General features: G+C 49.7%; 3 protein-coding genes across 3 annotated transcripts; all 3 read left to right on the forward strand.

Moving 5' to 3' along the window:
* Positions 1 to 3,515: 3,515 nt before the first annotated feature.
* GMORB2_0415 (RecA/RadA recombinase) lies at positions 3,516 to 5,489 on the forward strand (the record flags this gene model as incomplete). The annotated part of the gene is made up of 5 exons (XM_035462401.1): positions 3,516 to 3,573; positions 3,697 to 3,941; positions 4,233 to 4,542; positions 4,715 to 5,064; positions 5,163 to 5,489. The coding sequence occupies 5 exons, from the start codon at positions 3,516 to 3,518 to the stop codon at positions 5,487 to 5,489; spliced, it is 1,290 nt and encodes a 429-aa protein (XP_035325331.1).
* A 3,654-nt stretch (positions 5,490 to 9,143) lies between these two features.
* On the forward strand, positions 9,144 to 10,871 carry GMORB2_0416 (BROMO protein; the record flags this gene model as incomplete). Its single annotated transcript, XM_035462402.1, has 3 exons — positions 9,144 to 9,334; positions 9,439 to 10,424; positions 10,558 to 10,871. 3 exons carry the CDS (start codon positions 9,144 to 9,146, stop codon positions 10,869 to 10,871), a joined length of 1,491 nt encoding a protein of 496 aa, XP_035325332.1.
* A 3,277-nt stretch (positions 10,872 to 14,148) lies between these two features.
* On the forward strand, positions 14,149 to 15,162 carry GMORB2_0417 (uncharacterized protein; the record flags this gene model as incomplete). Its single annotated transcript, XM_035462403.1, has 2 exons — positions 14,149 to 14,440; positions 14,564 to 15,162. 2 exons carry the CDS (start codon positions 14,149 to 14,151, stop codon positions 15,160 to 15,162), a joined length of 891 nt encoding a protein of 296 aa, XP_035325333.1.
* Between the last annotated feature and the right edge of the window lie 812 nt (positions 15,163 to 15,974).

Raw genomic sequence — 15,974 nt, forward strand, 5'->3', positions numbered from 1 at the left:
CCCCCTTCCCCCCCGCAGTCGAGAAATGAGGCTCCTGATGACCCCGGGCTTGAACGGATATTAATGCCTACCCGCCCCAGCCGACTTATTACCTGTACGAGTACAGATTACTGCGTAGTCTGATTATGGCCTTTGCTTTTTTTCCATTGGTACGGGGTAGGCTACTCACAAATGAGAAGAAGAAAAAGAAGAAAAAGAGAGAAGGGAAAAGAGGCTCTATTTTAAAATACCGAGGCTTTTGTTGTCATACGGGAAAACAAGAGTATAATGGTCTGTAGTGGCGAATGCACCTTGAGGGTTTTTTTTCCTCCTCCCGAGGACCTGGAGTATGGAGAAGCGCGTGATAATACGGAGTAAAAAAAAAAAAAAAAGCCCTCCTCCCACTTCTCTTCCTCTTCCTCTTCCTCTTGCCAGTTCCTCGACAACTACATGACTACATGTATTATACGTCAAAAGCTACGAAGTAGATGGCGGTGTAATATCCGTATGCTACGAAAACCGGATTCTTGACAACTGTGACATATGCAGGGTGGTAATCTCAGATTTTACTCCATACTTTGGTCTTGTACCTGGCACCTAAGTTTACGATCAACGACGTACAGTACTAAATCGTAGTCTGCTTACCCCCCCCCCCCCCTCCTTCCCCCTCTAGTCGTAATATCGTGTTGCGAATTCTAGACCTTTACGAGTACGATTAGATGGGTTAATGATGATGGATACTCGTACAAGTCTTTTGCTCTTCTAGACTTAGTCTTACATGCTCGTACTACTAACTCGTCAATAGTTCCGGAGAAGAAGCAACAAAAACAAAACCACAGAAGCACATTACGCATCCACCTCTCTGCCAAGCCAAGTACCCATCTCGCGACATGGTCTCACGACATGGCTTGGCAAAACAGCATCATGTAGTTTGTTAACTGTGGACAGGCGGTCGCCTGAAATGAGTTTTGTATAGTATGAATACTCGTGTAGATATATTATATGTATTAACTCCATGTTGATTTCAAGCAATAACCGGCATGGTCTCTACTACCGGTAACCCGTACCAGACCTACGAGTGAATGTACGGAGTAATAATACTGTTCCCTCCTCTCCCTCGTACTAAATTGACGCACGCAGGGCCCCCCCCCCCCCCTTCTCATCCATCCCCGCCCTCTTTGTTGAGCCTCATACTTCTCTTCTTCATCGCCCACGGCACCGTATCCCGGGATGCTTGCCCGGGGTTTGGGGGCATGCGGCTCTAAAAATGACTTTTTTTTTTTTTTCAAGACCGAGGTCTTCCCGAATGGTATTTCCGCTCAGTGCACACATTGAAATTACTTGTATTAATACTCACAAGCAGCATTTCTCTTACCTACAAGATGTATGATACGTGCAAATGAAGTTTCCCTTACATATACGGAGTAATAGTAACAAAGGTCCTTCCCCTTTGCCCGGTTACTTTCCTGGCGTTACGTCGGACCCGCAGCTGGTCAAGAAGAGAGAGAGAGAGAGAGAGAGGGAGGGAAGGGAAGATGGGAAACTGTCTCATGCAACTTGATCCTTGATCAAACCCCCCCCCCTCCTTAGCTGATAATGGCAGTCGTACGACACATACGCACGCCCGTACAAACACAGTAGTATTCCCGCAACGTAGAGTGCAGAGGAGAAAAATTCGTTCCTCCCCGCAGAATACCCACCTCTAAGCGGGGAAGCACTAATATATTTTTTTATCTCTGAGAGTGGAAGTTATCCAGGCTGTCACTCTCTCCAGTATTGTGTATATACTCGTACTGGTAATATTTCCCAAGGTAGAGAGGGCTCCCCATAAGAACGGATCCGACTTTTCCCGGTCCATCTTTTGCTTGTGATCCCGATTCTTCCCACTAACCCGCAAGAGAGATTCACAGCCTACCAGAGGATGTGGAGGGGGGTGGCTGTGTGCCAAAATATATATATATATATATATATTAATTATTAAATAATAAATAAAGAGAGAGAGACAGAGACAGAGAGAGAACGGCCGCCGCACGATGATCTTGTCCCGAAAGGTAAACCCTCTTCGCCTGGGGAAACCGATGTCGGGATTTGCGTACGGCACCCCCACAGGTGATGGATTGGCAGAGCTTTCATTCCAACTTATCGTCTGACAGTTTTACCTGCCCCCCTCCTCTCATTGTAATACTTCGCATCGCAAGGTTGCTCATCAAATGCCGACAGCCCATCGTCAATCTTACTTGGTAACCCAACCCCCCTCCCCCCAGCAACTTGTAAGAGTAATGATCTGCTAGGGTTTTGACTCTTAGATGAAAGGGATGTGGTCTCTCTCGTGTCTGTATGATTAATACCAAGAAAGTGCTCGTACGAGCGTCGAGCACAGAGAGATACCCGTGAGGAAGATCCGCTGGTCCGGTTGATAGACCTCGGGATTTAGAATCTACCGGTAAATGTTATCTTCTTGCTCTTTGTAGTATTATCTGCCTCGACTGTCTTTCTTCTTCTTTGCAGTCTCGAATGTCTCGTACAGGGTCGTAGCATGAACGGTGCGTGTCTGGTCTGGAGAAAACATCTTGTCGGAATGATATTACTCTCTTACCTTGTCATTCACCGTGGGAGGGAGAGAGGTAGAGAGACAGAGGTATCACACACGCTTTCACGCAATCACATTCGAGTCGTATACACCATACGCGCCCACGCAAGAATTCACAAACCCCCGGACGTTTGTGCGAAAGACGCTGCCCAAGTGATCACGCGCCCTTTTCATCTTGCGTCCTCTATCTGGACATGTAACTCCACTCGAGCTCGACTAATCTTTTTCGACTCCTCTGGAGGGTCCAGCAGACCATGGCAGGAGACAATCACTTACATGACCCCATCTTTTCTTTCCTGGCTGCTGACCTCGGGACTCTTTACTACGGGTACACAACCCAAAAAAAAATATTGCTCAAGGCCATCCTTTTTTTGGCTGCCTAACCTAGGTAGACGCTCTTCTGGGACCATAGAATACAGATAATACTATTATTTTAGCTAAGCTCAACGTTGGGCTGGTGCAATGGCCAGCTTTTGAGTTGAGGTTTCATAACGTCGAACATTATCATGTACTATGAATCTCTGATGCATCATCATAGAAGTTCCCAAACTCTCATCAATGCGTGGCACATTTGCGGATCCGCGAATGATGTGATCTAGAGATACACCGAGGGCAGCAGAAAAAAAAAGAAGAAATGCAGCATGACAAAAACTTTGATCGGTCAAAGTCAACATAGTGAATATTTGAAGTCTGAGCCATTGCCATACATGGAACAATCTAGGCTGGAGGCGTAAGGCGCGAGGTCACGTGTCACCGTGTCGAACGCTCCCGATCCCAGGCACACAACACAAGAGACACACGTACACGCCCCTCCTTCTTCCAAAAAACCCAGAACCCCACCTCGAAAGAGACGTTGATCGAAGGAGAATTCAAGAAAGAAGACCAAGAGTTATCGACGGATCATGATCTAAAATAAAGTAAAGGAGAGAGAGAGAAAGAATGGACCATGGACTATCACTCTGTCCACGGCCATGACGTTGCCAGTTTCGACATTCCAAGTTCCCGTGAGTTCAACTTCGATGGATCAGAGTTTTGTCGACGACGGCAGAACCAAGAAGAAGAGATGGAGAGGAAGAAGAAGCAGAAGAAGGAGAGAAATCTGATGGTTAATTTCGTATGAAATCAAGACCGTCTACCTACCGTGACGGCATCGGCAGCACTGGACGACGAATTGGAAAATGATGCCTCGCTTCACATCGCCACAGGTCTAGATGACCTTGACAAGGCCCTGGCCTCTGCCGCGGCCGGATACCACAGTGGCATTGGTGGTGGTAACGACTCGATCCCTCGACCTGCTGCTGGCGGCGTCAAGCGCGGTCAAGTTACCGAGGTTTGGGGACCTCCTGGCACAGGAAAGACGGCTCTGGGGTTGGTCAATATCTCTTTTTTTTTTCTTTTCTTTTTTGAAAAAAAGAAAACAAGAAATCGATAGAAAAGTAGCTCTGCTAACTGCGTTTATGGAGAGCAAAGTATCCAACTGTCTGCCAATGCTATATGTGATGGTGGTAGCGTCGTCTGGATAGGTTCGTTCTGACCCCCTCCCCCCCTCCATCCCACAAGATTCTACGCTGTCCCGTTCTGATGCATGGTACGATTCTTATATATATACGTCCCGGTCCATGTATATATTCTGATTATTCTGGCATATATAGACTGTTTCCAGGCCGTTCCCAGCGCTCGCGTCATCGAGACGTTGGAAGCCGTGAGATTGGCTCGCCGCAACGGGGAAGAAGAAAAGGACGATGATGGCAAGGCCCAAGACGATCACGACAACGACAGCAGCGTCCATCTGTCAAGGTTTGCACAGTACGAATGTCTGACGCTGGCACACCTGATTGCCCTGATTTCCCGCCCGACGTCTAGGAACATACCGGGCGATGTTGGCTTGATCATCATCGACTCTGCTACGGCTCTGATAAACTCGGCACTACCGAGATCCCAGAATGTCAAGCCGGGTGCTGGGTCGAATAGAGGTACGTATCGACCAACCAAGTCAACCGGCAGATGAAGGAGAATGAAAGGGGAAAAAGCAGGGTTGGAAGGGGAGTGCGTGAGAGAGAGAGGGTGTGGGAGACAAGACAGAGAGATGGGGAGAGAAAGAGAAAGAAGATACAAGGCTGAACTAACACTTGTGGGTACCTACAGGTCCGGACCCTTCTGTCAAGAGAAAACAGGTACTGCAGTCCATCATCAAGTCGCTGCAGACGCTTGCCTCTACGCGCAACTGCGCCGTCGTCGTCCTCTCCCAATGCGCTACGCAGATGCTGCCGTCGGGCAGAGGGGCGACTCTCACTCCTGCCGTGAATGCTACGCTGTGGGAACAGGGGGTTTCGACCCGACTGGTACTCTTCCGGGACTGGGTGGGTGGCGGCAGCGGCAGCGGCAGCGGCAGCGGCAGCAGGTACGCGCCCGTTTTCCTGGCAGGCGTGCAGAAGCTTGATGGGAGACATACGCACGAGGGTGTCGAGCATGTCTCCGCGTTCAGAATTGATGGTGTAAGTTGGACCCTGGAACGTGGTTTTCGGGCTGCGTAGATGATTTTCTAATCGTCTCCATCCTCTCTCCCGAGGGGGGAAGAAAATAAAACCCACAGGACGGCATAGCTAGCGTACCTTATCACCGAGTGGACGAGGACGATGCTGCTCTCACGAATGCCAGCACTATATCCGTCATGGCAGCGACACCTGTGCCACGGCAGCAACAAAAGAAGAGGAAACTAGCCCAAACCGGCTTCGAGGTGCCGGACAGTGAAGATGACGAAGACTACGGGTGGGCCGAGGAGGACGAGTCATCTCTGCCTCCCCCACCCCCACAATGGCAAGGAAGTGAGGATATCCTCCTCGGCAAGGAGGTTGGGCAAAGTAGCGATGTCGAGGATGAGGGGGATGAGGAGGAAGTGGAGGAAGGAACGAATGAATGAGGATAATACCACACCCCCAAGGAGCTGACAGATGGAGAGATGGAGGGATGGAGAGGGAAAGCCGCATGATCCAACTTGAGCCGCATTATGGAGTATATGCGACAAGGCGTATATATCTTGAGCCGCACAAAAGAGAATCTTTTTTTTTCTTCTTTCTTTTTCTTGGTCTTTTTTTTTTTTCTCTTCACCCTAGGGCCTACTTACAGAATTATACAAGAAGCCAAGAAATTGAGGGATGATTGCCATGCTGATTGGTCCATGGGGAATACTTGTTTCCGTTCATTCTCAACCTCTGGAGGGTAATAACGCGCACTCACCCTTTTTTTTTTTTCCCATGTCGCCGGCAAAGCACCGAATTGCGGCTCCCGCACCAAAAAGGGGGGGGGAGGGGAGGGGGGGGGACCGCCAAAAAAAAAAAACCTTTTTTTTCCCATAGACTATTACGACGCAAAAAGAAGTGGGACCTTTTTACCATCTAAGAGCGAGCGCGTGCCGCGCCTATAGAGAAAAAGAAATACAAAAAAAAAAAAAAAAGAGAGAGAGAGAGAGAAACCCCATACAATTTTATAGTGCCAATGTCGATGCCACAAACCTCTCCTGGCATTTTGCTTTCGGCTGCTCGTGCCGGTAAGTTTTCATTTACTCCACTGGAATCGGCCCAATGCCGGGGATCTAGCAGTTGCCCTTTTTCTTCTTCACTTCTTCACTTCGGTGTAACTGTTGTGTGCACGTGTGTGTGTGTGTGTGTGTATGAGGTTCTACACGCCCCCTTGTCCTGCCCTCCCTCCCATTTGTCGAACTGTCCATGAAAGAGTATGATGGTCTTTTATCTTTTTTTTCTTTTCTCTTTCTATTTAGTTATGTATATTTTATACTTCATCTTTGGTTGCTGAATATTTTTTTTTGCTTTCCTCTCCTTTCTTCATCAAAACCTATCAACCACAAAAACGACATGGACGACATCAACACTTTCTTCTCCTTCTTCTTATAATTTGCAGGGTGAGGTATATGAGTGACGAAAAGGCAATCATCACTCCTTCGGTGCGTCGAGGGTCAACCCCAGACCCAAGGGAAATAATGATATCAGCCGCATCCGGTTGTATCCGGCAGTCCCACACATGCTTTGCTACTATCAGTCTAATACAACCTGTACGTACAGGTAAATACTATACGGAGTACGGAGTAATAAACCCCCAACCCCCTATTACTCCGGGAAAGCTCCAGGGCCCCGCCCCTTGTGGTCTGAATATTTCCCCCCCCCGGCCGAGTCGTAAACCTGGGGGCGCGGCGGGGACGATAGATACGTGAACACTATTCACACACCCCCCCCCCATCGGACCATCTCATCAAGTTTTTTTCTGTTCAGCATCAGGATAAGTTGTAGCCGCCGTGAGCGACCAGTGTGACTACTCTCTCGTACGAGGGAATCACGTAAAAGGCAGAGCAGTCTCGTACGAGAAACTTGGAGAAGTGGTAATGGCACATCTGTACTCATAGTAATAGTATGTATTACCTTGTTGGCCAGGACCCTTCACCAGGTGGTTTGATTTTTATTTTTATTCTTATTTTTCCTCTTGACCGTTGAAACTTTACCGTGTACAAAGTAATTTTTTTTTTTGTATCTTCTTCCATGCTCCTAGAGACATTCGCAATAGCCAGCGTTTTTCCCCGATGTCATGTTCTAGATCTCTTACCACCATGACTTTCACATGTCAGTTGGGGCTCGTTGCTTTTTTTTTGTTGAAAAAAAAAAACATGATATCGCATAAGCTGTGTAAAAAGAGACATGATATATGTCACCGATCCTGGAAAGGATCGTAACATTGTACGTGCTGCGGCATTGTAAGCCCTTTTCTCTTTATTTTTCTTCTTTTTTTTTTGACTTGCTAGACAACTCTCCCCGCGTGCCTAATATTTCCGAAAACCATGTGGTGGTGGTGGTGGTGGTCCGAGAGAGAGAGAGATAGAGAGAGGTAGAGATACAGAGTGGAACTCCTTTGCTCCGGCCGAGATAGTTCATCTTTGACTTCTCGACCCGTGGTCGATGACATGCACACTTTGGCTTAGCCGGTTGCTGCTGATAACATGCGACAAATGTAGATTGTTTGATTCTCGGGTGTGATTGTATCATGAAGCTTATTCCCTACCCGGCCCCATGCATTGGATGTAGTTGCTATTCGTTGCTTTGCTTGGATTGGGACTTTGATATATCGATGCTGGTCTCGGAAAGGGTTGAGGGTACAGCTGTAGGGTAAGTCATACACCGAGGATATAAGGGGGGTATCTGGAAGAGGGCCATCACTCCCGTGCTCTTTCGCTCGGTGCTTGAACCGTGATGCTTACCTGGATCTTGGCAGAACTGTGGTGATTTCAAAAGGTCTAGGCTGATCTATGAGTGCGTGTTTACCCAAGTGTTACAGTCATTGTTGTTACTGCTTGTGCTAGCCTGATATTCTCACTTGATACGTCCTCATCCTTCTACGTGTGTGTGTGCGCGTGTAGACAGCATGTGTTGACATTATGAACTCTCCACCCCAGTACTGTATGCAATAATTCGCAGTAATGAGATGTATACCCTAGTCTTATCGATTTTTGGTGTTTTTCTTGTAAGAAATTTCCAAAGATAAAAATAATAATAAATCATACCCTTACTCAAGATGAATGATTGTAATACTCTCCATTTTCGTCTCTCACACCAAAACATGCCTTTTTTTTTTTTTCCTTCCGTCGCGCCGTGTGCAGGGCATACGTGCTACACCATGACCCCCTCATGACGGTATCCATGATTGCCTCTTCCAAGTCATTTCCAACAACTCCAAAGAGAGAAGAAACAGCGTGAAGAGTAAGCTCACTGATGGATAGAAGAGACCGACTGTAATTGATGATATCCATCATAATGATACCATGTCAGCTTCACCTCCATCCCTTCAGGGTAGTCGAAAAAAAAAAGAACACAGAATGACATCCTACAGCTGACCAATCAGAGACAAAGCCGGTCCATGACTGTCCCATTCTCCGGCGTCCCAAATCATCCCATCAACCCATTTCTATCAAAGAGAAGCCATCAATTTTCACCGCCGCCGTCATCCCGACCACAAGATCTCATTTAGACGTTACCTTTGGAGACCGTCGGAGGATTGGGGACATTTCTATTGAAGGAAGAGGACGAGACGTCCTGACTGAAATCAGACAAGGGCTTTCCTTCCCTTCCCTCCCCCCCCAAAAAAAAAGTCACACCGTCACTGCTAGGGAGTGACTGTCTGGGACTCATCGTCCGAGGTAAGGCACATCACATCGTCATCTCATCATAATCCCTCCGTCCATCCAGGCCAGTCCTTTCACCCAACCCATAACTCACTGCCACTGACCCGGTGGTTGGAACTGTTCATGGAAATGTGACAGTTGTATCTATCTTGTGACGGCACCTGCCTGCTCCCCTCCCCCCTCCCCCCTCCCCAACGTGACACAATGGCCAATGGATGGCGAAGACTCACTTGGCTTCTGAAATAATCTTCCCTGCTCTTCTCCTTCCCCTCTCTGGTCTCCTCCTTCTTCCCACCTCTCCTCTCACCTCAACTCACCTAACTACCCGACAACGACGAGCTGATATCACGAAACTCTAACTTGGACTCCCGCCTTGGAAAACAGGTCATCATGTCGGCACCGCCGACGTCGGCCCCCTCAACAACTGCACCTGCAGCTAGAACAGAAGCTTCATCTGCTTCTGCTCTCGCTTCTTCTCAGGCTCAGACTCAGGCTCAGGCTCAGGCTCAGGCTCAGGCTCAGACCAGAGATAGCCCTGCATCTAAGCGGAACGGCCACGAGGATGAACCCTTTTCATGGCTGTGAGTTGTTCCCAACGCGAGCATGGCCGATACACAGCAGCAGAAGGCGCGGTGGACTCACACCCACGTTCACACCCCGGAGAGCATGAGAGTTGTGCTGACAGCGAGCGCCATCCTTTCCCTAGGAACCCTCATCCGATCTTTGTCATCATTCTTGCTGGACCTGACGAGCAGCCGTTTGGTATTCAGAAGGACTTCCTCTGCCATCGCTCGCCCTACTTCAAGGAATACTTTGCCGACAAGACACAGGATGCAGTCGAGCACGTCGTCAAGCTGCCCGAGACCCCCACCGACGTCTTCGGCCTCGCGCAAAACTACATGTTCACGGGAAAGGTCGGGACCGACTCCGAATCCGGTCCTCGGCAGGAGCCCCCGGCATACGAGGCACTCGTCGATCTGTGGAAGCTGGGTCACAAGCTGAAGATTGACGGCCTCTGCGAGAAGACGCTCACGGCCATGAAGGATTGCCGTCGGGTCACGAAGCGCATCCCATCGACACCGCTCCTCATCCAGGTCTGGAAGGACACGCCCGAGGGATCAGCCCTCCGCCAGCTTCTCCTGTCGTGGGCGGCCGAGTATATGAGATCGTCAGTCTCCCGGGCAGAGTTTGCCAAGTCGCTGCCGCAGGAGGTCCTCAGCGAGCTTGTCGTCAAGATGAGCTCGTTTGAGGAGCCCGCCGAGGACGAGTACGAGCGGGAGGAGGCGAACGAGACCGATGCCCCCCAACGGGACCCGCTGCCCGGCGCCACTCCCGGCGGCAGCGCCAAGAAGAATGTCCACTACCTCGATACACCGAGCGACGAGGAGACGCTGGGAAGCAGCAGCAAGAGGAGCAGACACTCGACCGGCGGCATCGTCACCCCCAGCGCCGGCGCCGGCGCCGGCGCCAGCAACAGCAGCAGCAGCAGCAGCAGCAGCCTGCAGGACCAGCGGGCCGCCTCCGTCGGCGGAAAGAGGCAGCAGCGTGCGCCACTGCCTAAGACGCAAAAGCGGCGGACGAGCGGTCAATTCCTAGATGGCAGGGCCTTTTCTACGGGACAGAAACTTGACTTCTGCGCAGACCTCTTGACGCGTATGCTCTCGGGACCAGGTGAGTGCCTGTGACAGATGGCACGCTGCACATCTCTACACGCCATCCTTCACAGCCAGCTCCCCCCCCCCTGGCTTTGGAACATCCTACGGGTAGATTGGTGAGATGGCTTGCTGACGTGAAACGTATACAGGCTTCTGGACACGCCTCGTGGGCCCCTTCAAGGAGCCGGTAGTGCCCAAGGAGGACGGCGTACCGGATTACTTTGACAAGGTCAAGAAACCGATGGACCTTAGCACGATCAAGGGCAAAATGGACCGAGCCGAGTACCGCGACGACGAAGAGTTCCTGAGCGACATGCGTCAGATTTTCGAGAACTGCTTCCTCTACTGGAACAAGGGCGACCCGATGTGGCTTGCGGGGGAGAAGCTTCAAAAGACGTTTGAGGAGAAGTATTCGGGAATGAACAAGTGGATCTCTAAGATGGGAAATGATGATGGTGATTAGGAGAAGGAGAAGAAGAAGCGACATATCATCTGTATCACTACATATATACGAAGACGGAGGGGGAGGGGGGGGGGAGCAAACTGTACGAGTAGCAAAATGCTGGATGTTTTTACTATTATTCTTTTCCATCCCCCCTTTTTTTTTTTTGGAATATCTTTAATCTTTTATTTCTTTTCTGTTCTTCTTCTTCTCTTTATATTTCTTTTCTGTACTTCCTTCTGGAGGGTTTCCCCCCCAACTTTTTCTTTCTTCTATTTCATATCGTGTCCGGCAGAGGAGGTCATGTTTCTCTCTCTTGTATCTTGATGGTATGGGGCCACGGTAAATTGAAGGAGGATTGTGGTGTATGCTTGACATTTGTTTCTATGGGAATTATGAGCAATATACTGTAGGGTTAGCTTAGTAGTACGGTAATAGTGATGGGTGAATGTACAAGTACGGAGTACACTTGACCAATTTGAAGTGTGGAAGTGGTGATTAGGGGGGGGGGGGGGGGGGGGTTAAGCATCATTGGGGAGCTAGCCGATATCAGCTCAGGTGTCCCACCAGGCCAGGTCAAGACATGGTCGTAGGATACTTTCAGGGGGAGGGGTTTGGAGTTTAACATGAGAGTTGGTCATCAGGATCTATGGTCATGATCATGGTCATGTCCAGCCTCTAGGGGAGGAGGGGGAGGAGGTGTATCCCAGTTCAGGTATATTTCATGATATGTACGGAGTATACATATATATATCGATATACATTAAATAAATGGTAAATAGTACGTACGAGTAATAGTCGTAGACTGACTAGACTGATTGATTGATGAGGTTCAGTTTGGAGTCAAGATCAAGTACCGGGGGACAAGGCACGTGTGCTGACAACCGAGACATAATCCCCCCCCCCCCCAAGACATTATACCGAGCGGTATTAACTCCTCGCAGTCGTATTAGCAGCAGCAGCAGTAGCAGCAGTACGGAGTATGTATGATAGGTATCGGGGACGGCCTACGGAGTAATTATAATCATGGTCTCTGTATTAGGAGGAATGAGTTACTTGAGCGGGGCGGACTAAAATGAGCTTAATTGAGGAGGGGACATGATAGTATGAGTAGGGAGGTTAACTGATTGTCCTGTATCGATGGAAATGTTATCGAGCGATGGACATGCTGCAGTTGGTGGTTAGCAGCAGCAGCAGTAGTAGTAGTAGTAGAAGAAGAAGAAGAAGAAGAAGAAGAAGAAAAAGTCTAAAAGAAGTAAAAGAAGCAAGGTAGGGAGGGAGTCTTGTGTGACGGAGTATGATTACACGTAGTGATACTATACATGTAGGAGAACGGATTGATGCACATATATATATATATATATATATATTATTACTCGTAGAAGAAGAAGAAAAAGAGAAGTAGTGGAATAGACCCCGAAGAAAAGAGTCTAGACTGAGCTGGCTGAAGTGTGTGACTGGGGGGGTATTCTGACGATTATATGGAGTTACATCTGTCATTACCTGTACAGATTAGTTTTTTGTAGGTAATAACACGGTGGATTCGATAGGATGAGATGAGAGCCATCATATATATACATGTACTCTGTATATACGTATATACTGTACGAGTATACAGGTACCTACCCACCTCCCCCCCCCCCTCTCTCTCCATCGCTGCCAGTCTGAGTTGGAGGCGACGGGGACGGAATGCAGGAACAGCGCACCGGCCAAGGTCATCGGCAGCAGCAGGTGATTACGAATATGCGGTGCTGGCATACACGTATCGTATGTACGGGGGAGTATCTACCCATACAGGAAAGATGATGATACAAAGATGCTAAAAGATGTTACTAGACAAACTGGAAAATTCGGGTCCAATCACGGCAGTTGGGGCGGTCCATCCCTCTACGACTACGGAGTAGCCAGGTTGTACGGTGCGGTACGGTACGGTACGAGCAGGATAATCACACCGTACAGAGAACAGGTAATGATGGTAACAAAGTCACAGCACTCTATCCGTACTATATCTGTATGACACATACGTCTATCACTAGCAGAGAACCATCAAAGACGACGACGACGACGACGACGACGGCGTAATTTACCCGACCGTTGCTAGCCAGTTTGGCAGCGTGGTTTAGCGTGGTGGTCCCCCCCCTAACCCCTTTCCTGATCGGATTAGGTGGTGAATAATGCTGGAGGATTACTTGGACTGAGTTACAGGTACATGTATGGAGTATCAATACAGCATTACTAGCGCCCCTCCCCCCTCCGCCCCCCCTGGAAGTTTGGACCAGTCAAGAATCTACGGATGGAGCTGTCGGCTTGCCTCGGTCCTTGCCATCTTGCCGCCACTTGCCGCCACCTGTCAGGCACCCGGGGGAGGGGGGAGGGGGAGAGGGGAGATACAGCTACAGGTACGGATACAGGTACAGCTACAGGTACAGCTACAGGTACAGATACAGGCACAGATGCAGGCACAGATACAGGTATAGATGCAGGTATAGATGCATTCAAGGTGGATGTTTTGGGGGCGGCGCCTAAGGCCCGGTTGGCGGTTGGATAGAGAGTCACGCTACGGTGTATTGCTTGTATCTAGTATCTTCATTGTTGTTCTTGCTGTCATCTGTACAGGTGCTGATATGATGCTCAGCGCCTGAACATGGGTTCAAAACCTGGAAATCAAAGCAACGGCTAACTGTGTACCTCAGTACCCGTACACATTGAGAGAGTAATAACAGTCAATCATGGACTGTACCAATAGATACTCGTCAAATTAACGGAAATGTGCCTGGGACGAGTCCCCCCACTCCCCCCCCCCCCTTCAGTGTGTTCCTGCGCATGATGCCCCCCTGTCACTTATTTTCTGATTGTAATTACAAGTCGGAGGTCGGAGGTCGGAGGTCGGTGGTGCAGGAGAAACCCAACCCCCCCCCATCCTCCTCCTCCTCCTCTAATATTATTCTCCTCATCTCTTTTTCTCTCTCTCTTCTCTCTCTCTTCTCCTTTTCGACATCTCGTTCATTTTGTCGACATCATTTGCGCGTCCTCTGACCCTTTTTTTCACGTTCTTTTTTGCGTGCCTCCTCACTCTCGTTTATTATTCTATATCCCGCACCAGCGCGACATTCGTTTATATATATATCTATACATATATATATTATATTCACACACTCTTTTTTTCAAGTTCACTTGATTAATATCTCATATTGACATATATATCATAAACACGCGCGCGCGGGTACGGCCAATATATCGAAAGACGCACATATAATTGCATATCTCTCAGAAGAAGAAGAAACCGCCAGTCGACAAGATGCTCTTCCGTACTGCCACCTCGGCCGCCATCATGGCCTGCGTCGCCACCGTGGCCGCCACGCCCGCCCCCGCTCCCGCCCCTTACAGGTTGGCCGTCATGGCCCTCCCCGGCCAGAGCCTTGCCCGTCGCGACACCATGGGTTACCAGCCCGACATCACCGAGTGCACCGACGGTGCTACCTGCGCCGAGGCCTGCGGTACCGGATATGCCGAGTGCGCCTCTTCCGACTCGACCATTCACTGCTTCAACGAGGGCGCTCACCAGAGCTGCTGCAATGACGGCACCGGCAGTATGTTCTCTCTTCCCCCCCCTCCTCTCTCTCTCTCTCTCTACTCCTCCCCCCCCTCCCTCATCTACATCAATCTGCTGCTGCCGATCGGAAGGAATACCGCTCTGACCTCCGCAACAACAGACTCCTGCGACTCCGGCTACTACTGCGCCAGCGACCACCAGAGCAACACCTGGTGCTGCCCCGACGCCATGGACCTGACCGAGTGCGCTGCCGCCTACACCATCGCCGGCGGGCTCGAGACGCCCTCCTCCACCGCCAGCTCGACCAGCACCAGCTCCAGCTCGACCAGCACCAGCTCGACCAGCACCACCAGCTCGTCCAGCACCAGCACCAGCACCACCCCTACCCCCTCCACCACGCCCACCCCTACCACCACGCCCACGCCCACGCCCACGCCCTCGTCCACCACCAGCTCCCCCGACGGTCTCAAGCTGAAGGAGGTGTCGTCCGTCAACACCACCACCGCCACCGCGTCGCACTCCCACGGGCCCGCCCACCACCACAACGCCACCGCCTCTCTGCCCGGCAACCTCACCGTGACCGGAAGCCTGACCGTACCCCCTACCGTCGTCCTCCCCACCAACTCCGAGGGCGTCCCGGCCGACGCCGAGTCTACCTCCACCGCCGGTGAGACCGGTGCCCCGACCGGCGCCGCCTCGGCCTCCGGTGTCAGCCTAGCCCTCATCGTCGCCGCCGTCGGTGTCGTCGCCCTCCTCTAAGTGTTTAGAGTCTTTCTCTCTTTGTTCAATTTTTTTCCAATTTTTATTTTATTTTTATTTTTACATTCCAAAAGCTCCCAATGGCCATACCTACCTGATTTGGGGTCTCACACTCATCTCTTGTGTTATATATATATATATATATATACGGAGTGCTGGGGCTGCCAAGTAAAGAGAGTCTTGAGACGGGATTCTCGACTCTTGTTGTCGTTGTCGTTATCTTTTATAACTTCAAAGGTGGGGCACCTAGGAGCTCTCATGAGTTTTACGAACGGCGCAACATTGAGAGAGACGGAGAAGATGGGGGAAAAAAAGATGAAATTACTGGGATAACCAAAAACAAAGAAAACAAAGAAAACACACCTCTCCCCCCCAAAAAAAAGAAAAAAGATGACGGGCCGTTGATTTATTTAATACACTGTATATTGTACATGCGCACAGCATAACCTCGGCCTTTTTCTTTTTTGGTTCTTTTCTTGTTTCGTTTACAAAGGCCTCCCCCTTTATTTCATCTGTTGACTTTTTTTCTTTTTCCGTCTTCTTTTTTCTGGTTTGGGTCTTGGACATGTTCCTTTCTATTATTCCAACTTCTTTTCTTCTTTCTTCTTGGCTTGGTCTTCTTTTATATATACATATTCTCTTCTTACGTCAAGTGGTATGGTCACCGCTTATATCTATTACTTAAAAAGTCCATGTCTCCATCTCCTGCCGTTCTTGGTAGCATCTCTGTCAGATCTCATCTCCCTTTCGATTGGCTCTATTTGCCAGGGTATTTAACCATTTCTCTCTCTCTCTCTCTCTCTCTCTCTGAA

This window comes from Geosmithia morbida (assembly GCF_012550715.1).
Source record: "Geosmithia morbida isolate 1262 chromosome Unknown scaffold_0, whole genome shotgun sequence".
Classification (NCBI taxonomy): domain Eukaryota; kingdom Fungi; phylum Ascomycota; class Sordariomycetes; order Hypocreales; family Bionectriaceae; genus Geosmithia; species Geosmithia morbida.